The following is a 27473-nucleotide window of genomic DNA, read 5'->3' as shown; positions in this document are numbered from 1 at the left end:
AATGTCTCAAATGCACAACTGCAATAGCCAGTTCCATTATCTGTTTTAATCTGGCTTGGAACACTCAACATAGAGAAGCAACATAGACAATGAATAATTACATTTTTAGTTGTTTCTCCTGTTAAAGCAGTTGCAACAAGAAAGCCTAAGAAGGTGTCAATAGTCACATGTATATATTTTAATTTTCCAAAATCAGAAACATGAGTAACATCCATTTGCCATAATTGATTAAGTATGGGTCCTTGAGGATTAACATCATTATGTGGTACAGGAAGAAACTGAGGACAAGTCTTTTCAATTTGACATGCACATTCTTTAGAAATACCAGATTGTTGTCTCAAGCTACTACTGTTTTGATGATGTAAAGACTGAGATTGTTTGGCTAATTGTTCCTGTATAAGGCCTATAATCTGCCTGGTATACAAATCTGCTGTGGCATTGCCCTCAATAAGGGGTCTGGGCAATCCAGTATGAGTTCTTAAATGTCCTATAAAGTAAGAAACAGTGTGTTCTCTTAAATTGAGTTGTATTTGCATAAATAATTGTAAAATTTGAGAATTAGCAGTATCTAAAAAAGGAACAGTTTCAAGCAATTTCCTAACCATGAGGTGTATATTGGCTATCAGTGTACAAATTAAAAGCTTTATTTTTCAACATTTCAAAAACAGTGGCTTCAGCATGTAGTAATACCTTGTCTTTTGGATAATGATTATCAATTTTGCCTGAAAAGTTTGCACATACAATAGGCCAAATATCATCAGCATTCTGCAATAACTAATTAAATTGCTGTTTGGAATGAGGACTAAATATTTCATCAGGTTCTTTCACAAAATACAGTTTTCTTTGGAGATGAAAAAAGATGAATCCACATTAATGGTCCCTTTTGCTAAAGAACTGCTGTGGGCACCTGAGAAGTAGCAAGAAACAAACAAACAAACAAACAGCCAATAATTGATCGTAGTCTTTATTATGTATCTGTTGTTGACTAATAGCTTCCTCTACTTTCTGCAAAGCTATTTGTCCCTCATCAGTTAATGTCGAAGAGGATGAGAATTAGGGTTTGTGCCTTGAGAATATCAAACCGAGGCTTGAGTTCTCCATAGGTGAGCTTAAGATGATGTCTTAGCCAACTGGCATCTCCCAACAGCTTTTGAAAAATCATTTAACGTAGGTGAATTATCTTTTCTTATTTGGATTTTCTGTGCCACAGTTTGTTTAGGATATAACTGATGTCCCAAATATTGAAAAGAAAATTGCCTTTGAATCTTTTCTGGAGCAACAACTAATCCCCAAGATGTTAAAGCTTGTTGTATAAGAGCAAAGGCTTTTAGTAAAACTCTTCCAGAGGGATAAGCTAATAAAATATCATTCATATAAAGAAGAATATACACAGAAGGTTTCAAAGTCCTGACCTTTTGTATTGAAGCAGCAACAAACTTTTGACATAATGTAGGGCTATTAGCCATTCCTTGAGGCAAAACTTTCCAATGATATCATTTCATGGGTTCTTCAAATTTACAAGCAGGCACACTAAATGCAAACCTTCCAGAATCATCAGGATGCAAGGGGATAGTATAAAAACAATATTTTTCATACCTATTTTCTGGAATGGCAGCTGGAGTCAGTCAGCCAGGTTGTAATGCTCCCATAAGTTCCATAGTTTCATTAACCTTTCGTAAATCTTGCAGTAATCTCCTCTTGCCTGAATTGTTCTCTTAATTACAAATATGGGTGAGTTCCAGGGGGAGTTTAGAATCTTGAGCTTGTGATTGAATTGTAAACTGCCAATGTTCCATTAGCTTTATATATATTTAACTATAATATATTAAAAGTTTCTTTTGCAGTATCAGAACATAACCATAATTTTGGAAAGCAAAACCAATTTTTTTTTTTCTGAGATAGGGTTTCTCTGTGTAGCCTTGGCTGTCCTGGAGCTCACTCTGTAGACCAGGCTGGCCTCGAACTCAGAAATCCGCCTGCCTCTGCCTCCTAGAGTGCTGGGATTACAGGCATGTGCCACCACCGCCCGGCTCAAAACCAATTTTTAACAGTGTCAACAATCCAGTCTCTCTAAAGTCAGTACCAAGTACATTATTTTCATGTTACAAAGTTTGGCTGCCTGTTCTTGTAAGTGAATGCACAACTGTGCAGCTTTTAATTTTTAATACCTCATTAAAGAAGCATTGTTTTAAATCCTTTTATAAGTCTGACTTCTAGATCAAAGAATTACCTAAAGTATCCCAATTTAGAGGTCTCTTTAGAGACCTGTTTCCCTGAGTTGGCTCTTGCCATGTGTTGTTGCCCAGAATGACTCCAACCCTGAGTTACCAGTTTAAAGTCAACTTTCTGTTAGTAATGTTACAAATGTTTAACCACACCCAAAAACTATATAAGCCAATAATCTATAACCAAGACATGTAAAACATATTTATACAGTTAAGATCAGTCAGAAACAAACATGAAGTGGTTATACACATTTACATATTTAGACTAGACAGACAAAATTTTCTTACTTTTTCTAGCTATAATTTTAAGGGAGGAGTAACCTACCACCTGCTGAACCCAAAAATTCCAGCAGATAAAGTTTTAACCATTTCTTCTTTTGAATATGAAACCCAGAGCAACAGTGGAGCAACAGAACAAAACCACAGACATAAATTGACAGACATGGACAAACTGGCATGCCAAGGACAGACAATAGACAGAGGAGGAAGAGAAACAGGTGTTCCCACCAAAGGGACCCGGATCCAGGACTAGGCATTCCCCAGTGGGAGCCAGAGAAGCAAGATATCTCCTGAACTCCTCTTGACTTTAGCACATCTCTAAGCAGATGAAAAAAAAGCATTCTACTAATACCCTGTCCCAGTTTTACAGGGTTTACTCACTCCTGGCCCAAATGTTCTATATTTTCCTTTATGTGAGCTTCCTTTTCTGCCATGTCCTTCGCTGAACCCCTTGTACTCCAGCCTCGATGTTGAGGGCACCTCCTGACCAAGCCCCTCAGTCAGTCAGCAGAATCTCGAGGGAAGGAAGGAGGGAGGGAGGGAGGATGGATTAAAGAAAGAAAAGACAGTTACACAACATTATAACATGACTCCAGCAAGTACTGAAGCTGAGTTTATTTTTTTCAGCCTGCTTTTATACCATTCTAAGTACATGCAAAGAATGGGACAGTTCTTGGTCAGGGACAAGCAAGGCATAAACAAAGGACCCATGGTCACTGTATTCCAGGACTTATCACGATGATCAAGATACAAGGAGTACATTCCTCAGCTGTAGTTTTCTTGAGCTTACTTTTCTTGTCTTAGACCAATGTCAGATGTTCTTGACAATTTCCTTGAAGCGAACCCCAAGAGCTCTCCACAGCAGGTTCCCCTGTTCCCCAGGGATGCCCTGTCACACTTGGTGTTCACTGCTACTCAAGCTGCTGGCAAGTGTACCTGTCCCAGGGTTAGCAGAGACTGTGGCTTCCTTTCTGGGCTCAGGCCTAGGTCATAGTGACATGGCTAAATGCACTGAGGTCAGGGTTGTTGGTGAGCATGGACAGGCCATGGCTCCTTTTTATAGAAAAGAGGAGAGAAGATTGAGATCAGCCTGTATGCCAAGTGCACCTGCTCCTCCTATGGGAAGGCCAAGGTGAAGAAACAGGCCCCAAAATTTGGCACTGTGGTTTCTACATAAAAGTGGTGGTGGGCGGCCTGGGCCTGCGGTATCGCCTCTGTTGTCACAGTCAAGTCTGCTACCCAAAGACTGAAGGAGTTGGAAGAGCATTTAGAAGCACTGCCATTTTAACCATCCCTACCCTGAATTTCTTAATTTATGTGAAAATGGAGCAGGGCCCTTCTGAGTGTAAATTCCGTAAGAGGAAAGTTGAGAGCCTGAATTGCTGAATTCATGGTACACTGCTTTCTCCAAAGCCTTGGACACAGGGAAGAAGGCCTTGTGGGCAGAAAGGGGTCTGGCTAGGGCACGTTTGGATAGATTGGCTGGCTCAGGAGCCCTTCACAGCACATGGAGCTCTGGGATTACCCAGATCACTGACCAGAACACTGCACAGCATACTCACTGAATCAGGAAACACATATCACATCCCTTCTGAACTCCCCGTGTTGCCTTAGGGCGCTTCCACTGAAAATGGTAATGTGTGGGCTCAGCCTTCCCAGAGCCTGCCTGGACGTGTCCGAGGGACAAGACCAGACATCAGTAGGCACCAATCAGAGCTGAGGGCTGTGCAGGGAGCCTGCCCACTGTCACTGTGAGGAAGATGAGCTGATCCACCCAGAGTGGGAAAGTGGAGCGGGGTGGTGCCTGGCAGGGCAGTGCTCCCAAGACCTCAGGAGCAAACAGAGACTTAGGTTGGATTGAGTGTGGCTAGAGTAGTGACCCAGGAAACCACTGAAACCTACTGATAGAAGCAGTGCCGGAGGCAGCGTGTGTGTGTGTGTGTGTGTGTGTGTGTGTGTGTGTGTCTGTTTGTCTGTCTATGTATCTGTGTGTGTGCGTGCACGTGCGTGTGTGCGTGTGCGTGTGTGTGTGTGTGTGTGTGTGTGTGTATGTATGTCTGTTTGTCTGTCTATGTATCTGTGCGTGTGCGTGTGCGTGTGCGTGTGTGTGTGTGTGTGTGTGTGTGTGTGTGTCTCTGTGTGTGTGCATGCGCACTGCCCCTTCACTCTGGCTGCCTGCTAAGAAGATATAGGAAGAGCTTTGGCATGGGGGTGCTATGGGACAGGCTGATGGACAGACAGACATGCTGGGGCATGTCAGAGATGTAGTAGAGTAAGTTGCTTGGCTGAGACGACTGAGAGAAATGGGCAGGCGTGGGTGGTGTTAGGGTAGGAACAAGATGTGGTTTGATTTGATTTGAGATGTATATAGAGAGAAGCTACGGCCCAGAATTCTGACTTCAAGTAGGATGGCAACTCCAGTTCACTACTGTACTGTGTGCTCAAAGGAGAGTGTTGGGTATCTGAGGGTAGCCCAGGCTTGACCCACAGACTCTTAGGGACAATTCTCTTTCTGCCCCACATCCCATGCCCAGTATGCAGCTGTTCTCTGAGACACTCTTTATTCTCTTGGAGCTTCCTTGGGGTGCTTGGAGTTGAACCCGGGTCCTTTATAAGGACAAGTGCTCCTAACCACTGAGCCAGCCCTCAAGCCCCTTACTTCTAATTTTCATTCCCAGACTTTGACACCTTGAAGTTAGGTGTTTTCTGTGACTTTAGGGACTTGGTTTAGTGTGAGTGTCGCTTTTTGCAGTAGGACATTAAACTGCAAGACTATTTCATGGAGAGCTGGTTAGATTAGGTGACTGGGGTATTAAAAACACAATGGTGTGAAGTGCCGATTTATATCTGTGACATAGAAATAAATTCATAAGGATAAAATCAAAATAGCAGGCAGAAAGTGAGTCATGAAACACAGCAAAGTGTCACTCATCTGACAGAGACTGCGTTGTTGGTTACTTATTTAAGAAGGTTCTAAAAATAAATCTAGAGGAGCACAGTCCCAACTTTCCGCTGTACCTGCCTTTAGATAGTGTGACCTTGGGGATTCTTTGCTGTATGTTTTGGTAATTCTAAAATATTTTTACAATGATTATGTACCACATTTAGTATCGTCCAAAAATCCACAAATTAAAAACAAAACTAAACTAAAATCAAGCAATCTGTGTAACATCATGATAGTGCTGCCCACGTAGGACTCCTGTTGGTTTCCAGGAAATTGAGTTCTCCCCATTATTTTGGAGCTCACCCCATTAATTTTGTCACTCTTGCAAACTTGATTACATACTGGTTTACGGGTTTTCCTCAGGACGTACTGGAAGAAACCCGCAGTGTTCTCCCGCCCACAGCCCAGGACAGGCATGGACCCCCGTGACGGTTGATTTTGGTCACTTGTCTCTGCATCGTGCCCGCTGCTTCAGTGAGGGAAGGGTGTTGCACAGGTGCTGCAAGCATGCAGTGGGAAAGGAAAGGATGTTCAGGACTAAGGAGGAGAGAGTCATCACCAGTGAAGTTTCCACAGATCGCTTCAAGTGATGGCTCAGTCACACGGCCCTCCGTAGTTCTTCGCTTTGTTCTTTTGTTTGTTTGGTTGTTGGTTGGGATTTTTTTTTTCCCTGAGACAGGGTTTCTCTATGTAGCCTTGGCTGTCCTGGAACTCACTCTGTAGACCAGGCTGGCCTCGAACTCAGAAATCAGCCTGCCTCTGCCTCCCGGAGTGCTGGGATTACAGGCGTGCTCCACCACCACCCGGCTTCTTTGCTTTTGCTTTACCAGCGATAAGATAACCTGGGTTAAAGACGAGTGAGTAACAGGGATGTGCTAGCTGAAATTACCTGCATCTTTCAAAGAGATCTGCTCTCACAACTTTGACATTTTCCCTCGTTTGATGGTTTTAAATAGTAAAAGAAATACATGGTTATTTTTATAACAAGTGAAACAAGATGCCGGGCGGTAGTGGCACACGCCTGTAATCCCAGCACTCTGGAAGGCAGAGGCAGGCGGATTTCTGAGTTCGAGGCCAGCCTGGTCTACAGAGTGAGCTCCAGGACAGCCAGGGCTACACAGAGAAACCCTGTCTTGAAAAAACCAAATCCAAAAAAACAAACAAACAAAAAAAAAAAACCAAAAACAAGTGAAACAAGTTTAAAAAGAAAACTCAGCTTTTCCCTGCTTGAGGTGTGTTCATTCCCAACCAACTAATTCGTTCAAGTTCTTTTTTTTTCCTTTTGAGAGAACTCCTGAGAAGCCTGGGAGGACGGCGAGCTCATTTTCAAGTCATAGGTGATGTCGCAGGTGCGCTGGGAGCTGCGGCCAATGTGTCAGATGTGCAGAGTTGGCTTGTTCAATGTGCCTCAAGAACGCTGGGTTTTTACACTCCAGAGTTGTTAGGTAAAACCTGGGTGCGGAGCCTCACACTTGCAATCCCTGTACTCGGGAGGCACAAACAGGAAGATGGTGGCAAGTTGTAGGCTGGTCTGCTCTGCGTAGCAGGTCTCAAGCCATCACAGTTCCTAGGTGTTTCTTTGCTCGTGGAGCACAGTGAAGAGATTCAAAGAACCAGGGTGGGGGTGAGCCAGGAACTTTGGAGGAGCTTCTCTTTAGAGAGCTTCACTCTCACACTGTCAGTCGCTCACACTGTCAGACAGTCGCTCACCTTTCTATATACCTGTGCTGTGGTCTTTGCCAGAATGTCTGGGAACTGGGCTCGTCCCAGTGTGGCTGTTGGGAGTCTGGTTTCTGTCGCTAAGCAAGTGTTTGAGATTGAGTTCGGTGAGCAGTAGTTCCCTATAGCTGTGCTGTTCATTGTACAAGTGTCCAGCTTGCTCACCCCTCCCCCAGCTGACGCATTTGGGTTGCTTCTAGCGTTGGCTGTGAGCCATGGTGTTTGTAGATGAGCTTTGGACTCAGATGTGCATGAACTTTGTGCATATTGCAATGGGTTCCGGGGCCAGCACAATAGCACCCAAGAACTCTGTCCTTCATTAAGAGCAAGTCAGCTCTGGCTCATTCCTGTAACTGCCCATACTGTGGAGCCATGGCTGAACCCAGAAAGGTTTTCCTCGTGGTTTTTGTTACAGGTTTACATTTTGATTTAGGTCCGTGGCTGACTTGTCTGCAGGCTCTTTTAGCTGCCCTGTCGTTGAAGATGCTGCCAGCTTCCATAGAACAGCTTTGTACAGTAGTTGTACGTCAGTTGACTACAGTAGTGCCTCTGTTTCTGTTCACCACTCTGCTCTGCCATTGATCTCTGGGACTCTGTTCTCTAACACTGCTGTATATTGGACCCCAGTGTCATGGTAGGCATCTGGGGCTGCCCAGGCTCTGGTGCTGTCTCTTTGCTCTCTGCTGTTCCTTGGTTTCTGCCTGTTCCCTCCCTTTCTGCCTTCAGGTTCCCCGGTCTCTCCCCTGGTGTCTCATCTGTCAGTTTCACCCCAAGTTTGTGTCTCACCCTTTGGCCATCACCCCTGGTGTTGGATTTGCATCTTTTGTTTATATGCTTCACTTTCGTCTGCTGATACCCACATCCATCAGTCAGTTCAAAATGAATGGTCTGTCAATGTGAGTTGCATTTCCCTGTTTTCCACCTGTCTGGTCTTCACCTGTGTGAAACTGTGGGTTTGTCCTGTTGAGTCCTGTATATTTAGGTTTTTTTCCTTTTAGTGTTTTTGAGACATACGTGAAGATGCAATTAAGAAATATGGAGTTAGTTTGATCCTCTTTTTTTAAAGGTTTGTTTATTATTATATGTGAATACACTGTTGCTGTCTTCAGACACACCAGAAGAGGGCATCAGATCTCTTTACGGATGATTGTGAGCCCCCATGTAGGTAGGTGTTAGAATTTGAACTCAGGACTTTTGGAAGAGCAGTCAGTGATCTTAACCACTGAGCCATACCTCCAGCCCCCCACCCCTTTTTGTTTTGTTTTGTTTTGTTTTGTTTTCAGACAGGGTTTCTCTGTGTAGCCCTGGCTGTCCTGAAACTCACTCTGTAGACCAGGCTGTCCTCGAACTCAGAAATTTGCCTGCCTCTGCCTCCCAAGTGCTGGAATTAAAGGTGAGCACTACCACTGCCCAGCTAGTTTGATCCTCTTGGTTCTTGTTTTAAGCACTTAACAGGATCTGAGCTATACTAGCCTAGAGCTAACAACTTCTCCATTGCCAGTGCAAGGCCTAACTGATGCTGAATCCAAGGCACCATTGGTTGGGAGTTTTCCTGGTCTGCTTGATGAAGTAGACACTCTCCCCAGCTTCCCCTAGTACAGTTATCTCTCAATGTCCAGAGGGACTCAAATATCAGGGGATGCTCAAGACCCTTATATGATAGGTATCATGTCTGCAGAACCACATCTTCCTGTCCACTCTCAGTTATCTCCTGATTTAAGTCGTCTCTAGAGACTTACACCTAGAACAGTGCAGGTGCTGAACCATTACCTAGAACAGTGCAAGTGTGGTGTGATGAACCATTACCTAGAACAGTACAGATGCAGTGTGATGAACCATTACCTAGAACAGTGCAGGTGCAGTGTGATGAACCATTACCTAGAACAGTGCAGGTGCAGTGTGATGAACCATTACCTAGAACAGTGCAGGTGCAGTGTGATGAACCATTACCTAGAACAGTGCAGGTGCAGTGTGATGAACCATTACCTAGAACAGTGCAGGTTCGGTGTGATGAACCATTACCTAGAACAGTGCAGGTGCTGTATAGTGAATCATTGCACTATTGTTTAGAAGACCATGACTTAAAAAGAGAAACCTCTGTGTTCAGCAGAGATGCAGCCTTTTATTGCCAAATATTTTTGAGCCTTGGTTGACTGAATCCAGAGGCATGAAACCTACAGGTAAAGCACCAACTGTACTGGGTCGTCACTAATCCTCTTGTGTTTTCATGGCCTTTGGAAATTTTTCACATTAAGTAGCTGCATGGTGTTGTGCTAATTAACAACAGGACCTTTTCCAGTTGCAGACCTCCCTCCTGTGGGCTTGACTCCGCCTGACAGGTTCACCTGTCCCTCCTGCTGGGCTCTACAGCCTGGCAGTGTCCTGGTGGCCATTACAGGGCTCCCTTCATCTCTTTCATCTCCCGGGATCAGAAGAATGTAGCATCATGTAGTTTTACCTAGTATATTTGGTCTTTGGGATGGTGGCTAGGTTAAGAGCCTGTGTTGTTCTATGGTGTGCCTGGAGGAGCCTGTGCCTCTGCCTGCCAAGCAAGGGCGCAGCAGCTGAGCTCAGCCCCAGCCTCCCCACTGTTATCTCTAAGCATATACTAATTGAGCTGGCTTAAAGAACTGTTACTTGTCACGGGTGGCTGTCCCATTTCATCATTGTCAGAAGAAAGATAGTGTCACACATTTAGTTGTACAATAGCTATAAAATACTCAGAGTTGTTAGAACAGTTGTTAAAAGAATTGCAACTACATTCCCTTTATTTAATATCCTATAAAGATTGTAAATTTTTATTTCCCTGATATTTTCAACCATTATGTTAGAACATGTAAGCTGGGCGTCTGGAGTGATGGTGAAGAGCCCTCACTGCTCTTGCAGAGGACCCAAAGTCAACACTCAACACCAGAGGCTCGCAACCATCTGTGGCAACAGATCTAGGAGAGCCAGTGCCCTCCTCTGGCCTCCACAGGCACGGGCACACTGCTTAGCAATACATACACCCAGGTGCCTCTTGGTTCACATAAAGTGAAATTGTATTTTTAAAAATAGAACACACAGAATAAATACTTCTAATCTGAAAATCCAAACTGAGTTTTTGAGTACCTACATAATACCACAATGGAAATTTTTACAGTTGACCTAGACCCACTAAAAATGTTCTGAATATTTAATGGGGAAGAATTGTTTTAACTTATCTCCAGGTTATGTGTTTAAGGAACAAATTAAACATGAGTTTTGTGTTTCAACCTGAATTCCACCCCCCAAATAGCTAGTGTGTGTGTGTGTGTGTGTGTGTGTGTGTGTGTGTGTGTGTATGTACACATTTATACATACTAATACAAACAATTCTGATAGCAAGCATTTCAGATAAGAGACATTCAACCATTGTTGAACAGATTGTAAAAATAAAAAGCTATTCAAATGTAAGAATTTTTTTAAGATTTTTTTTTCTTTTTACTTTTATGTATCTGAGTATGTTGAGGGCATCAGATCTCATTACAGATAGTTGTGAGTCACCATGTAGTTGCTGGGATTTGAACTCAGGACCTCTGGAAGGGCAGTCAGTGCTCTTAACCACTAAGCCATCTCTCCAGCCCCAAATTTAAGAATTCTAAGTATGGGTTTTTAAATGCCATTGTGCAGGCATCTGTTTGGCGGGAAATGACGTTGTTTGAGCGCAATTCTGGTTGTGGAGTGGTAGAAAACAAGGCTCTGCCTTGCTCCCCTGGAGAGTTACTGAGTGGATGTTGCAGGGGACTGGGGTAGGGATGGAAGCCACCAGCCTAGCATGTCCCCACCATACAGGTGCATTTGAGATGAACTTTCCAGAGAAGCACCATGCAGGATCTTAGATTAGGGACAACAGTGAGGACCGGATTGCATTTCAGCTGAGAGGCAAAGGTTTAACGGTCTTTAGCAGTTTTCAAGTAATTAGTTCAGTTAGTAAGGTGACTCGTGTGTGCTTTTCCAGAGGACCCGCTCTGTGCAAGTTTCTGAGTGTCTGCTAAAGAGCCAGTTAAGGTCACCAAGTTTATCCAAGATTTGTCTCACTGCGTGCTTAAGACCGCATGCAAGACTGGGGAAGTAGCTCGTTGGTAAAGTGCCTGCCAGGCAACCATGAGGACCCGAGTTCTCCTCCTCAGCATATATGGAAAGGCCCAGCCCAGCGCCATTTGTGATCCAGGTGCCAGGAAGGCAGGTAGACAGACCCTCAGAGCTCACTGGCCAGCCCTTGTACCCAGGTCATTGAGCTCCTGGTGACACCTGCTGGCACACAACAAACAGATCACATTCAATTTGTAAATTTCTCTGTGGGTTCCCTGTAGGAGATGGCCTCTGGTGAGGAAGGTTCTGCCACAGTAGAGCCTTTTATCCATTTCTGTGCTTTCTCTGAAGGCCGCCTAGCGGATGAGCCATCAGCTCATCTCAGCACTGCACGTCTTACGTCTTCATGTCTGTGTTTATGGCATTGTTCCATCCATGCAGTTTCTAGCTGTTGGCGTTGCTGCCCTTGGTTTTTTGTTTTGGCTTTTGTGTCTTGGGGCCACCTTCGCTGGTCGGTCTGGGCCCCTGTGTTACAAGAATATCACATACAAACAAACGGTGGCTTGACAGATTTATCGGAAATGTGTCTCTTCGCTGCTTGACTCTTAGAACCCGGTACACCAGTGCTGTCTGTGGGAGGAAGTGTTTGCAGATAGCCATCGTTCGGCCCTTGGACTCTCAGATATCATGCTCACTAAGATTGCGGGAAATGGAAGTGAGGGAGCAGTGGGTCAGAACAAACCAAAGAGCTGAGAAAGGGAAACTCTCTCCCAGTGTCTCTGGAATGAGAATCATTGTTCTTTGACACTGTCCCTTTCCATCACAGCCGAGTCAGTGTTCATGAGTCCACCCATTGGTAATGGCTCACAGGTGCAGAGGAGCTGGGCAGGGCTGCTGGACTCCATAGTCTTACTTTTAAATTGTTTTTCAGGCTGCTTTGGCTTATATTTAAACCAGAGAATAAGACACTTTGAGAAAGATCTGCAGGGCTGAGGTAGTGAAAATGAGTGTGCTGGTTCTCTCTGGTATTGCAGTCGGTCCCCATCCTGGCAGGGTGTGGCCTTGTGGACCAGACACAACACATGTGTGCGTGCGTGCGTGTGTGCGTGCGTGCGTGCCTGCTCCTACTGTCTGCAGGAAAGACGTTTGGGACGTGCCGAACAATGGCAACTGCCAGCATGCTTTGCAGACCTGTGTGGCCCTCAGAGCAGCCCGGTGTGAAGAGGGGGTGCCCTTTTCAGAGACAGCGCATTGAGGCCCCGGGCGTAATGCCCGTTCCTGTCTTGACTCTAGCTGTTGTGCTGCCCTCCCACATGCGACCCGCCCCTACTGTGTGTGTGTGTCTCCTTCGTGCTCTGAATCTGTGCATCCATTTACAAGATTATGACAGGTTGGCAGACCGCGCAGTACCTCAGGCTTCCGTTCATCTGGCCTCGGTTCCATTGCTCCAGCACCACAGGTCCCAGGAGCATGGAGGTCACATGAGTGCCACCACTTTCTTCCACCTGTGCCCTTCCACAAATTTGGATCCTGAAGTTTTTATATTTAAACACAGCACCCGATTAGAAACCCAAGTATAATTTGGGGTATCACATTGTAGGTTTACCCCTGTCTCATCCCCCCACCTAGCATTAGCGTTTTGTCAACCTTTTCTGGGGAGGCAGTGTATTGTGATGCGCTAAGAAAGTGTCTGGGAGCTGGGATGACAATGTCCATTTCCCTCTTCAGTTGTAGCCTTTCTTCATGGTCCACTAGCGACATCACAGTTCTGCTCCTAAATACTCCTGGAGCTAGTTGCATAACTTACATCATCTTTGGTTGTAGGGTTGGACCTAGCCTGGTGCTCTTGTCTGAGGGCTTCCTCTCATCTCCTCTTCCTGGGCTAGCCTGGGAAGGCCTTACTCTCCCGCTCTCTCTGAGCCCGGGAGCAGTTGCTCGTTTTCCCATCCTGCCTGGAGCCGCCATCAGTGTGCTAGTCCTTCCTATGTGTTGTGCCCATGCCTTCGGGGCCGTGTTCAGCATCACTTAAGATCTTCCTCTGGATCCCACCTTCCTCTACAGATGCTGACCCTCCTGGGTGTCCACATAGCCTACCCTGCTTCTGAGACAGCACCTGCCTGAGCCCACAACTTATGCCCGCCAGAGAGCAAAGAGCCGTCTCTTATCTTCTTTAAGGCCCCTTAGTTCCTTTCGGTCTGAGGAGAATGGAGACAGGCAGATCAAAGGACTCAGTTCTATTGTAACTTTCTTCTCCCAATACAATCACAGCTGGGAAGGTCCAGGAAGCCCCGGAGTCCCTGACGATGGCAGGGTCAGCTCTGCCACAGTTGGGCAGGTCCTGGGAGGCTCTGGTGGCCCCCACTCAGGCCGTGTGGCTGGGCTCTTCCTGTCTCCTTGCCTCATCCTCGAGCTTCGGAAGTGTGTTCCTTCAGGAAGCCCTCTGTCTGCTGAGAAATGTCCTGTGCACCTGCTTCTCCGTTGCTCCCCGGGGATCCATCATCTGGGAGCCCCCACAGGGCCCCTGTACACGAGGCCAGGAATCCATACTCACTGTCTGTGGGCACAGAAGCTGGCCGCCTAGGCCTTCCTTCCTCAAGGCACGCATTGCTTCTGGGTCTCTGGCCATCTTTTTCTCCCTGCATCCTCCTCTGCTGTCTCTGCTTCATGTCAGTTCTTCATAGAAGCTGCACAGCTGCTCCTAGCTTTGATGCTGCGGACATCACAAGAGATGCCTGGATTGCAAGCTAGGTAGTGGGGAGAGTAAAGAAAGAAGACAGAGCTGCTGGCGCTGACTCGTTACTGTAACCCCGACTCTGAGAAGGCTGTTGCTGCAGAGGGCGTGGGTTCAGTTCCCTGTACCCTCAGCTCTAGGGCATCCAGCAGTCTCTTCACATTTCCAGAGGCACCCAAGTGCTCATTTTCCTGCCAGGCTCTTGACTACTAGGCTCGACAGCCTCCCAAGAGGTTGTCCTGAGCTGCTGTTTGCATTTATGTCTGATATTTGCCTTTGTGCTTTTGACAATGTGGGACAAGGACTCTTTGATTACCTATAAACCAGTTACCAGATCCCAGGACTGGAACTGGCATTGGTGGGTTTATAGTCATCGTAAGATAATAAGTCACATGTAAACTTAATGTAAAAAACCAAAGCAAAAACAAAAAACCTAAATTCACGACTTAAAGAAACTAGACCTTGATGTTTCCATTGCTGGCCAATTATCGTGTAGGTCCAGTCATGCCAAGGGCTCTGCTCAGCCAACCCCTAGATGCACAGCCAGACTCTGCACTGTCAAGTCTCCCTGTTAGCAAGCAGTCCTGTTTCTGAAGTGACTTCCGGCTGCCTGAGCAGTCGCTCACCTGCCCTGTGCTTCCGTGGTTGCTGGGAGGCCGGCGCTGAGCCGAGCAACCCTTGCGGTGCTGTTCTCTTGTTGTCTCGCTTCTCTGGTCTTCTTGGCCAGCTCACCTTGCCCTCTTCTCACTCTTTCCTTCCCTGCCCACTACGTGTGACAGTCTCATACATCAGCACTAACCTCTAAACATCTACTGGGGTCAGCTGTCAGTGACAGTTTGACAGTTGAGAGTTGGAAAGGCTGTAGCAGTCAGTTGGATGGTCCCCTGCCAGGAGAGGTCTGTTTCAAGCTACAAGTTTGATCCTGTCTCCCTTGGGAGACCAACACAGCTTTTGAGTTTTAAGAAAAGCAGAAAAACAACAACAACAACCAACTTAGAGTGGGAAGCATCTGTCACTGGGTTATTCAGTGTTTCTGGAATGTTCTTGGTAATACTCGAGGGTCCTGGTTGTGACCATGAAATATGTGGGTTTTAGTTTGCAGTTAACATGTTCCGAACCTTGCCACCTTCCTCCAATCCCACGGGAGCAGAGTTCGACCCGGAAGAAGATGAACCAACGTTAGAAGCAGCCTGGCCTCATCTGCAGGTACTGGACTTGGCACCAACTCAAGTAGGATGGTGTGTGCTGTAGGAGTGGTGGCCCAGGCCTCTAGCTGATGGCCAAGGGGCGTCTGATCTAAAGGAGTCTCTAGTCTGAAAATTTTTTTAGTAGAGCAGAGAGAGGGGAGAAAAGGGAAAAGCGGGAGAAGTGGGGAAAGTGTGCCCTCAATAATGACACCAACTTTACTGATCACACTGAGTTCAGATTCTGTCCTAGGTAGGGTTGCCGTTGCTGTGAGGAAGCACCATGACCAAATCGAGTCCGGGAGGAAAGTGTTTATGTGACTCATACTTCCACATCACTGTTCATTATCAAAGGAGGCCGGGACCAGAACTCAGAACAGGGCAGGAACCTGGTGTCAGGAGCTGGTGCAGAGGCCGTGGCGGGTGCTGCTCGCTGGCTTGCTGCCATGGTTTGTTTATTCAGCCTGCCTTCTCGTAGAACCAAAACCTCCAGCCCAGAGGTGGCACTACCCCTGATGGACTGGCCCTTTCACATCAGTCAGTAATTAAGGAAATGCTCTACAGGCTTGCTCACAGCCTCTTCTCAATCAAGTTCTCTCCTCTTAGATGGCTGCAGCGCCTGCCAAGTTGATATAAGACTGCCCAGTGCAGGTTTAAAGCACTTCCCGGGTGTGCTCCTGGCTTGCAGTGCCTAGCTTTGACCTTTGCTCCTGTGCATCCGAGGCTCCTTGCTAATGCCTGTGCTGTGCCAGGTCACTGTTAGGAAGCCAGCACAAGCGAAGCATTTGTGCATGTCCTCGGTGAGGAAAGGAAGCAAAGTGAGAAAGCCGGGAAGGAGCTGGATGCCCCACCCTCAAGGCTTCTGCACAGCCCATGATAGCCCATCCGTGCTCTCTAGCCCACCGTGCTGTGTTTCTTTACAAAGGGAACCACAGTGGCTGTGGCTTGGTAGCTGTGTTTCTATGTTCTCTCCCAGGCAATCCTGAAGTTCTTGTGCACTTAGAGCCCCACGAGACCAGTAGCTGGCAGACTGCAGGCTCCACCCACAAGCCTGGTCATGGTCCTAGGTATAGCAGCTAAGCTATGAGAAGCTCTGTGTGTCACTTAAGAAACAGTCTGTGGTTCTCACCAAATAAAAGAATTCCATGTGCAGTTATAATTACACTAAGCCACAGAGTTCAGTGTTAATTTTGAATGTATGTGTGGTTTTTCTTAAGTCCAGTGTTTTCGACAGATAAAGAATTAACTAGAGAGTGTTCTTAAGCCGAGTGAAGTAACGTGTAACTTGACTCACTGCTGTTGTTTTTTTTTTCTCCTAGCTTGTTTATGAATTTTTCTTAAGATTTTTAGAGTCTCCAGATTTCCAGCCCAATATAGCAAAGAAGTATATTGATCAGAAGTTTGTATTGCAGGTAAGTTCCCAGCCAGAACTTCCTCAGCAGCCTTAAGGACAGAATGGCCGCTGCCACTAAGTGTCATTTTATTTCTCTTAAAGCTTCTAGAGCTCTTTGACAGCGAGGATCCTCGGGAGAGAGATTTTCTAAAAACTACCCTGCACAGAATCTATGGGAAGTTCTTAGGCCTGCGCGCCTACATCAGGAAACAGATCAATAATATATTTTATAGGTAAGTCACCATGTGGTTGTCATCCACCCTTGATGCTGTCACATCAAAGACTGGGGTTGCTCACGCACCGCTCATGACACACACACACACACACACACACACACACACACACACCCCGTGTCTTACAACATTCTGTACCCTTGCTGGGTTCCTACAGAGTTGTCCGTTTGCTCGAAGTGTGGCTCCTGCAGGCCCACGCACCTGCTTGCTACCTTGCCATTCCTGCTCAGTTACAGGGAAGACAGGAAGCAGGGGGGAAAGAAGTGGGCGGCCTTTGCCTGGGAGGAGCCGGGATTCGATGAACAGTTTGAGGGCCAGCCAAACACAGAGAGGAGAACCCAGCAACTGGCAGACAGGATGGCTTTCCTATCTATGCCCAGACTTGGGCCTTCAGGATCAGAGGGTGACCATGGACCTGCCCCAGCAGCCCCCAGCTCAGAAAGGACACATCAGAAGCCTCCAGGTACATTGATGGCTGTGACCCCAGATGTCTTACCGCTACCTGCCCCTCCCCCCTCCTTGTCTCATCTCTGACCAGGCCTCATGATTCTTGCAATCTAATATCCCAGGAGAGCATGCAGGTATACACCTGTAATTCCACGGCTCCAGAAGCCGAGGCAGAAAGATGGCCACGGCTTCATCTACACGGAGGTCCTAGTGAGCCAGGGCTCCATTCACATGGTTCATGTCACTGTTGCTGCCTGGTTAACATGTGCAGCCGTCCTGGGTTATGTCTGTGCTTCCAGGGTCTGGCCTCAACCAGAGTGTGCAGCCGTGTGTTATTCTAGGCTGTCCTGCTGCCCTGCCTTGCCTTGAGCCTTCAGACCTCCTTCCTCAAGAAGTCGACATGAGCCGGGCGGTGGTGACGCACGCCTATAATCCCAGCACTCTGGGAGGCAGAGGCAGGCGGATTTCTAAGTTCGAGGCCAGCCTGGTCTACAGAGTGAGTTCCAGGACAGCCGGGACTACACAGAGAAACCCTGTCTGGCAGCCTCGATGACACCAGCTTTGTACACACGCACAGTGATACAGAGTGGGTGCTGGTGGAAGAATCTATGTAGCTCTTTCATGGGAAGGTCTCACTATGTCCCCCTGGCTAGCCTGTAACTCACTGGACTAGGATGGCTTCAAACTCAGAGCTCCTGCTTCTGTTAGGACTAAGGGCGTGCGTGAGTCACCCTGCCCAGCCTCGGCTGTGTAGCTCTTTCTTGCAAGTACCCGGAAGGCTTACTAAGTGAGCAGTTAGTCAGTAATGATCAGCTTCTTCCATTGGCCTCCTGCTGACATCTGACTCTAGAGGAGCCTAAAAGTCACAAATCTTGGCAGTGATGGAAATGCGATATCCATCTGATATAAAATAAATAAGCTTCACAGTCTAGCTGTAGGCAGGACCTGCTTATGTGTAGACACAGGGCCTGAGCCCTCGGCCCTCATGGCCACCGGACCCTTGCTTCAGTCCTCAGCAGTGACTGAAAGTGGCCCAGAAAGGGGAGCTGAGAGTGAGGTTGGCAGCCTGGGTGGCCCTCTGGCCTTCTAGACCTGGGGTTTCCCAGGATCCTTTGCCTGATGGCACATGGTGATATTGGGGCCCTTACTCTTCCCTTTGAGCCTTCCCGGGTTCCTTATAACACATGATGGAGCCCAGCCCAGCCACCTGGCTTGCTGAGAAGTCGGAGAATGATGTCCACTCCTGGTTTTCACTTCTTCACAAGCTCATCATGTCATTCTCTACACAGTGGATATAACCTAGATTCCAGCCTCTTAGCCCCGAAAGCCAGGCCTTGCCTGTAGAGTTGTTTCTCTGGGACTAGTAGTTTTGATCAGGCAGCAGAGCCACAGAAGCAGTGAACTCCCACACTGGGAGGGTGTGGACCGGCTCCTACCTCAGAGCTCCTTCTGTGAGTGCTGACCGCTCAGTTGCTTACTCAGAATAAGTACGCGGACTCAGGGCCGTTCTAGTGCTAGAGTGGTATCTCTGTGCTTCCTCCCTTTTCTATAATTATCTTGATATGTACACTCAAAAGCAAACATATTACAAAGAATCTCTAATTGGCCTGGATCTTTTTATTGTTGTTTTGTATAAAGAGTCAGAAAACTCACGAGCGGCTCCCAGTTCATAGAAATGCAGTACTGTGTATGTTCAATATCCCTGACCCAGAAATCCACACACTCAAAAATTTGAATATTTTGAGCACTAACATGATACCACAGTGGAAAATTACACACTTGCCTTATGCGATGGGTCAGAGTTAAAATCAGGAATGGCCAGGGACTCATGCCTACAGACCCAGCTATTCAGGAGGTTTAGGCAGAAGGATCATTTGAGCCTAATAGTTATCATCTTGGACAGCATAAAGAAACCTGTCTCTTTTTTGCTTAAAAACATTTTTTTTGGTTATACTTAACCTAAAAATGTTGCATAGAATTACCTTCCAACTCTGTGTAAAGAATAATTGAACGGGATAGTTGAATTTTTGGTTTCAGCTTGGGTGATATCCCAAGCTATATCTCATACATATGCAGATGTGACTCTGAATGATCTCTGACATTGTAAACTGCTAGTCCAGAGCAGGTAAGGGGTTCTCAACCTGCGCCTGTGTCCTTAAGGAAATGCAGTTTTGAGCAGCATGGTTCCACTAACTGAACCCTTAGGCTGAGGTTCCTGTCTGTCATTTCTCCATGACTCAGTCTGTTAGTGTGAGCCAACGGCAGCACCAGGGCCACCTTTCCAAAGCGGTAAACAGCAGGCCAGCCAGGCCAGAGAGACTCAAAGGGTAAACAGCAGGCCAGCCAGGCCAGAGAGCACTCAGGCCTTCCCTCGCTGCCCCGCCCCGTGCCAGGGCTTCAGTCAGCACCTGTTATTCCTCTCAGTCCTGCCCTGACCTGCGCTCAGCAGACCTGTGGTTGTCTAGGGCAGGAAGGTCCTGAGTAGCTTCTCCATGCTCAGCGTCCCTGTCCACACGGCCTCCCTGGCCATGCTTGGAGCCCTGTGAGATTTTGGTTTTTCATGTTTTGGTTTTTTTCTTAATAGCCTGACTAACCTTGAACCGACACTAATTCTCCTGCCTCTGACTTCCTGTTGTTGTAATGTAGGCGTGGGCTGCCTCTTCGGCTTCGGTGCTTCTTCTGTGAGCACTAACGGCCTCCAGGAGCGGTCAGGAGAAGCTGCCAGTCTCCTCAAGACTAACCTGGGAATGAGTGCTGCTTATGTCCATCCTAGGCAAGGCGCAGGGCAGTTCAGCTCCACAGGAAGGGAGGGAGCTCCCACCCACCCATTGTAGGTGCAGACACAGCGTATGGGAGGGTGCTCTGAACCCGGGTTCAGATCGGTCTGATTTTGGCTGTAAAGGAAGAATCTTGCTCCGAATGACCAGCTTGGCTCCCCAGACGGTCTCCTATGTGGAGGCAGAACTAGTCCCCTTTGCTCTTTCTTATGTAGTCAGTTAAAGGTGCTTAGAACTCCGACACCTCCATAAATGGTGTTAACGTGGAAAGCCACGTGGCTTATGGCGACCAGTATCCTCCTGTGATGCGCAGGAAGGGTTAGAAGCGAGTCCTGGCCACCCCGTGAGCTGTGTGCAAGGGCGCTGCGCCAGCTAGAGTTAACTGTCTTTTAAATACTTGAGGTAAATCATGTGAAGAGGAGGCGATGGTCAGGTTGAGTTTTACACAGTAAGTAACTTTCCTACACTGCCCTGCGCAGACTGACATACTCTAGGACAGGGACAGGAAGAGGTCAGCGGAAGCAGGTGGGACACACAGTCTTTTGGGGAGGTTTCCCTGTGTAGCCTTGTCTGTCCTGGAACTCCCTCTATACACTAGGCTGGTCTCACTCAGAGATGTACCTTCCTCTGCCTCCCGAGTGATGCGATTAAAGGCGTGTGCCACCACCGCCCAGCTGGGACACACCACAATACCCTCATAGCCTTGTCTAAAGACTACAACCAAGCACATCTCGAGGCTTCTGTGTGTGACTGCCAGGAGGAGCATTGGAACCTGCCCACATGCTGTCTGGCCTACCAGCCTGTCTCACCTGGATTCACAGACTGTTCTCCCCTCTACCCTCACCCCACCCCACCCCCACCCCCCAGTGCATGCTTTCCCATGATGAGTCTGTCAGAGGACTCCTGGGGCTTAGTGTGAGTAACAGCCATCAGAGAGGCCTGGCCATCTGAGAATACAGAGCTGTCGCAACCTTCTCCGCAGACGTCTTCTTCAGGTCTGGATACTTAGCCTCTGGTCGCTGACTTATCTCAGGATACTAGGATTTGGGCCAGAAACCAGTAAGCGACTTCTGTGAGAGGTGCTCCCTCTGATGGGCAAGGGCCTCCTCCACCATCACGTGACCTAACTGTGCTGCCCTGCACTGTAGACCACCAGCAGTCAAGTGGCTAGGTTCAGTCTCCATGGGCTCCTGGGAGTGGACATTGTCCTGTTCCCTAGGCTTGTTCCCAGTTCACTTACCAGACGTGTTTAAGTAGCACACAGGTGCCAGGCTTGGTCTTAGCACCAGGAACACAGTCACGGAAGTCCTTGTCCCTGTGTGGAGGGAGCCACACTGACACAGAAAGCGGGGTGCATGCTTCAAGAGATCCCCAGGCACCTGTGGGGTATGATGGGCAGAGACGACGCAGAGGAGACACTGACTGCATATGGGAAGCTGGTGTTGAGGAAGCAGGCTCAGAACTGGTAGGGAGAGACAGTGTGGTGTTCAGAGAGGGGCTTCTAGCCATGGTGGGGGTGTGCTAGGTATCAAGGCTCTAAAACTGAGTGAGACATCAACTTATGTTGGTGTTAGCAGGTGCTGGATAGGGTGGAAGGCTGGACAGGTGGAAACACGACCAGGCAGACAGACTATGGTGCAAACTGGCATTGTCCAAGTCTGCTGGTTGAAACACGAGTGTTGGCTTCCTGGATACCTGAAAGTTTTCAGAATAAAATATTGAAGAAATTTGAGCACACAGACTTTCTGCCCTCGGGGTATTCAGCCACCAGGCTTTGAGGATTTCGAGGACTCTGAAAGCACCTGAGCAGCCAGGTAGCCATCCAAGGTGGCCGAGCTGCTGGCCCCGCCCCCTCCAGCTTTCCCTCCCTCCCTCCCTCCGGGTCTAATGTGGTGCTTTGTGTGTTGCAGGTTTATCTATGAGACAGAGCACCACAATGGCATAGCAGAGTTACTGGAGATCCTGGGAAGGTAAGTCGCTGCTCCTGGCAATGGGCAGCTGGAGCTAGCGTTGCTACCTGTATGATTTAGCTTCTCTATTCTGACCCTGCCCCACAGCAGAGCCATTTCAGCCAGCTCCTGAAAGAATGGAAGCAGAGTTTGATGTAAGAAGAAGGAAGGTTGGTGAACTTGCACCAAATAATTGCACTTCCATTTCTGTGGCTCCATAGGGGAAGCGCTCTCACACACCTCAGTCCATGACTACAGAAACTATGTGCAATTTCAATTTATTTTTTTCTCAAGTAGTGTTAAAAGTAGTTAGAGAAGAAGGTTAATATTACAAGCATATTTAAAGAATATATATTTGAGGGATTGAGTAAATGCTATTTCAAATTGGTTCATTTTGTTGGCCTTTCATATGTGTAGTATAATTCAATTTTTATCATTTTAATCTGAGTAAAGTTTCTACTTACTATCATAAAAAAAAAAAAAAAAGCAACCCTATAAGTGTAATGTAAGAGTCCCCGATCCACGATTTCCCAAAAGATGTACTTGGAGCTAAGAGGTAAGAGGTCGGTCATCTGGACAGTGCTTCCTTCTCTGCAGTGCCTCCGGGGACCCATGTGCACTTGCAGCTGAGTGCTCTGAGTTGCCCTGAAGTGAAGTTATCCCTCGTGTATATAGAATGTGATGGCTCCCTCCAGCCTCTGAACCCATAGTCTGGGTCCCTCCCCTGTACCCTCCCACACCTTACACACATACCACATAGACATACACAGACATACAGCATACCACACACACATACACACAGAGACATATACACAAACACACACACATACACCACAAAGACATACACACACAGACATATACACACACCACATAGGCATACACAGACATATACCACACACACACACACACACACACACACACACACACACACACAGACACACAAAAACAATTACTTAGTCTGGTCCCTCCCAAGTTGCCGCTTTAGATGTGATTGGACGGCTTACTTAGTGTGACTAAGGGCTTCCCTTCCCAGTTACACGAGCTTGGGCAAGCTCCTTCAGTTAAATGGGAAGAAAGCTCAGTTCCCTCCTGCTGTTGCCCTCTGCCGTGTGTCAGGAGTGCTGTGAGCCATGTGAAATGTGAGTCTTACCACACTGTCTTTTCAGTCCTGCCTCCAGCACAGGGTTCCCCAGGATCCCATACAGATGTGCACACCACCCTTGACTCCTAGAATCTAATCATGACTATCATGACTAATCATGAAACCACATGGCTAAGGCAGCTCGTGTTCAGTGTGGAGGTCCATCCATGGTGTGCCTTGCCTACAGAATGAACCACACCCAGCCTGCACACTGGGAGGGGACAGGGCTCTGGTTCATGCTAGGATAATGGTCTGGAATTATGCCCAGGAATGTAGAAGTCTTAAAGAAAAGTGCTGGGTGGGAGGGCCTGGAACTGGGTGCCCCCGAGCTGTTTAACTGACTGCAGCTTCAGGGGTGTTAGTCTACCTCCAGGAGCTCCTGCAGCCCAGCTGCTGCCCGTGCTGGGACTTGGGGCCCATAGCAAAAAAGATAAAAGGGGCCATGCTCCCTGGAGGGCCATTTTGATGTTGTTCCTATCGATATCCTCTTTATTCTGAAGTAAATATTTTGTCTATTGGCTTTTCATGATGAAAACAAAAGCTAAAAGAAAGCATGGTTCCTGATTATTATGGTCTGGAATGTGTAAATTCTCAAACTGACTTCTCTCTCCACAGTATAATTAATGGATTTGCCTTACCACTAAAGGAAGAGCACAAGATTTTCCTGTTGAAGGTGTTGCTGCCCTTGCACAAAGTGAAATCCCTGAGTGTCTACCATCCCCAGGTAAGGCAGTTGAGCGCAGCTGCCCGCCTCTGCAGCAGTCCGGCCATTTCTGAGAGGGCCTCCTTTCCCACTGCACTGCATCAAAAACAGGCTTCTGGCAGGATTTCAGAGGGGACAGGGAGTCTTGTGAGACATTTGGAAGAGGATGGAAAATGGCCTAGTTGTATAATCACTTGCCATCAAGTGTGAGGACCAGGGTTGAGACCCCAGAACCCACAGAGAGATGTGACAGCCCACCTTTGTTCCCAGCCTCAGACGGTAGAGGCTGGATCCCAGGAGCAAGCTGCTAGCCCTCTAGCAATATAGCTAGCTCCTGGTTCAGCAAGGGAAATATTACCTCAGTGATACAGGCCAGAAAGCATCAAGGAAAACCCCAGTGTCAACTTCTCATCTCCACAGGAGTTCATACCTGTGGACGTTTATGACCACACACATTTATACATACAAAAAAGAAAGAAATTCAGGGGAATCTCTGGAATATAGCTTGTACAGAGACTGGGGGACCCAGCTTTGAAAGGGGGCTTCTTACAATGTGATCTAAACCTAATGCCTTAGAGACAAAAGCTGGATGGCCACAGCCAGTAGCGTGCTCTGAGCCCTGTAGACGGCAGCTGCAGGGCTCCGGCTGTAGTCCTGCTGCTGCCTTAGTCAGCGGCCGGCCCTGACTCGTGCCATCTGTTTGCATGGATCTGCGCTCCTGTAGACAGAACTCGAGCTATGCTGAGAGGCTCAAGAAAGTGACCATTGTCAGTTGTGGCCCACAATCCTTTGCGCGGCTGGACACAGATTAGGGTGCTATTACGCATTAAGAACACATGAGCAGGGAGCTGCAGAGTTTGCTCATCTCACTTCCAGAGGACCCAGGTTCATTTCCCAGCACCCACAAGGCAGCTCTCAACCATCTGTAAGTCCTGCTCCGGTGAAGCCTTTTCTGGTTGCTGTAGATCTGCATGGCCACCGTGTTCAGAGTTACCCACACACATAAACAAAATAACAGAATATTTTTTTAAAAAGCCAAAACTTTAATCCCCCCCCCAAACACACACACACACACACACACAGCACAGCACATGGGAGGCTCGATATGGCTTAGCAGTTAAGAGCACTGACTGCTTTTCCTAAGGACGCAGGTTCAGTTCCCAACACCCAAATGGCAACTCACAAGTGTCTGTAAGTCCAGGATCTAGCACCCTCACACAGACTTACATGTGGACAAAACACCAATGCACATAAAATAAAGGTAAATCAATCATTTTTAAGAAAGCACATGGAAAGGCTGTGGGCATCGTAGGACAGAACTTGCTTGTCGTGTGCAAGGTCTCAGGTTCCATCCCCAACAGAGATTTTTATGGAGACTTAGAGCTCGTAATTGTAATCCTAGCACTCAGGACTCTGAGGCAGAAAGTCCTGAGTTTGAGGCCAGCTTGCACTGTATGTAGCAGGGCATCATCTAAAAGTTAGGCAGGAGTCCATTCTCCTGAGGTCCTGGGAAGTGGGCGACACGGGATACATTTCAAGACAGTGTGTTCTCTGTTGACCCGATCACTGTCCTCCTGTTCACACAGCGTCTCTCTGGCATCGCCGGGTAGCAGGCCGCTTGTCTTGTATCATACTCACTTTGAGGAGGAGGAGGACTAATTCATAAAGGAGCTTGGCGTGGGGGACATCTAATCTCAGCGCTCGCTCTGAGCCGGAGCCAGGAGCCTGCAGCACCTTTGGGCTACATAGAAAGATTGTCTCAAAGGACAAATAAAGAATAGTGTAGAGATTTCTGGTAGGACCCTGCACTAAAAGTTTCCAGATATTATATTACTTATCCATTCTCATCTTCTAAAGACAGACAGACACACAGACACACACACACACACAAATAGCTACAAAACCTGTCACAAACAGATAGAGGAAGAATTATCCAGTGAGCATCAATCCCAAAGGTATTTCCCTGAAACTGTCATTCAGACGCAGGGTGCGTGGAGTGGCCCAGCCACATCAGGCTGTTTCCCAGAGGAAGGTGGTTGAGGGTCGTTCTAGAAGGGCATTTCCATGCTGAAGTCACTGTCTCATGCTCTCCCCCCTCCCTTTCAGCTGGCGTACTGTGTTGTGCAGTTTTTAGAGAAGGACAGCACCCTCACTGAACCGGTAAGTGCTCCGTATACACAGTGGCCATCGTTGTGTCCCTTCCCGCGCAGCCGCCGTGCTGTGCGTCTCACCACATTGCTTCACACCCTGCCTCATCACCTTCAGTGGCAGCACTGTCGGAAGCTTGTCTGGTTCCTGGGTTGGTGGCTGAGCTGTGGCGGTCCGAGCACACGTCCCTTCACTGCAGTGAAGGTTTTGTCTAGTAAGCTTGCCGCCTTGTTTCACACTGCCCCTCGGTCCTTGGCCACAGCCCCTGAGCAACTCCGCCCAGCTATCCATGTTGGACAGCAAGTGCCCTGACTCAGTCTCAGGTGTGGCAGCAAGTATACTTGCTTGTCATGTGCAAGGTTTATGCCTCAGAGAGAGGGTGGTGGTGTTGCTCTGGAAGGTTTATTTTTTGTTTTGTTTTTTTGTTTGTTTGTTTGTTTTTTTAAGACAGGGTTTCTCTGTGTAGCCCTGGCTGTCCTGGAACTCACTCTGTAGACCAGGCTGGCCTCAAACTCCCTGCCTCTGCCTCCCAAGTGCTGGGATTAAAGGCATGCGCTCTGGAAGGTTTATCTAAGTTAGTGCTGTTATTTTATAATCACTGAACAGCAAGTGAAGGCTAGACTTTTGGTTTCGATTTCTAATTGGGGGGGAGTTATCTTCATTAAATTTTAAAATATTAATTCCTAGCACCTACACAAAAAATATCAGTCAATAAATGTGCGCATGGTTGGCAAAGTCTTTCCTGCCTGATGCAAGCCAGACTGTAAACATCTGAATTCACTTTAAAAGGAACCTAAGCTACTGTCTATAGCCCATGCTGTTGATCTGCTTATGGTGTACAGTTAGTTCAAGCTAGACACAGCGACCCAGGACTGCGAGTATGGGGCCACCCTGGGCTATGCAGCAAGCCCCTATTCAGAAAAGGAAGAGCTGGCTACAGCGACAGCAGTGTTTAAGAGCACTTGTTGCCCTTTAGAGGTTCCCAGAACCCAGGTGGTAGCTCCCAGCGGACAGGCTGTGATCTCCAGCTCCAAGGCATCAGACACCTCCCCGGACTCTGCAGACATTCACATGCACGAGCACACTGGCATAATCGCTCCTCAGGTTTCTCCCCACACCTCACCCGCTCTCCTACCACCCCTTTTACACTCAGAAGTCAAAAGGAAAGGGAGGCTTGGGGAAAGGGTGCACTGAGCCTTCTCTCTTGGATTTTCTTTGTGTGTGTTTTTCCGACGCTGATGACTGAAGAACTCACCACGTGTTAGTCCACATTTGCCTCAAACAGGATCCTCCCACCCAAAAGCATCCCTGCCATCTGGGCCCTGTCCCAGGCTGACCCCAGGGCCTGCTCAGCCCAGACTAACTCTTTCCTCATCCGTCTGAGCATAACTCGAGTGACCGTTGTAGAGGTTTCGGTCCTGCTAATGTGATGTAATGACAGATAGACAGATAGGCAGCCTTGTAAGGGGGGAGCTTAACTGTGGGAGGCAAGGACAGGATGCCAGCCACGGGCAGGGCCCTGCACAAACACACCAAAGTCCTACACG

The 27473-nt window shown here is 47.7% G+C and overlaps 1 protein-coding gene across 8 annotated transcripts in view; it reads left to right on the top strand.

Moving 5' to 3' along the window:
* The window catches only part of Ppp2r5c (protein phosphatase 2 regulatory subunit B'gamma), a 140047-nt gene that overhangs the window by 90365 nt on the left and 22209 nt on the right, over positions 1-27473 (top strand). For all 8 annotated transcript variants that reach the window (XM_052185018.1, XM_052185020.1, XM_052185023.1 and 5 more), the window contains 6 exons: positions 15047-15157; positions 16455-16547; positions 16631-16761; positions 21896-21955; positions 23691-23799; positions 25885-25938. In XM_052185018.1, the coding sequence (XP_052040978.1) occupies positions 15047-15157; positions 16455-16547; positions 16631-16761; positions 21896-21955; positions 23691-23799; positions 25885-25938 (558 nt within the window). The remainder of the gene's footprint in view (positions 1-15046; positions 15158-16454; positions 16548-16630; positions 16762-21895; positions 21956-23690; positions 23800-25884; positions 25939-27473) is intronic.

Source organism: Apodemus sylvaticus, chromosome 6 (assembly GCF_947179515.1).
Source record: "Apodemus sylvaticus chromosome 6, mApoSyl1.1, whole genome shotgun sequence".
Classification (NCBI taxonomy): Eukaryota; Metazoa; Chordata; class Mammalia; order Rodentia; family Muridae; genus Apodemus; species Apodemus sylvaticus.
Note: the sequence above shows the minus strand (reverse complement) of the source record. Positions and strands in the feature narration are given on the sequence as shown.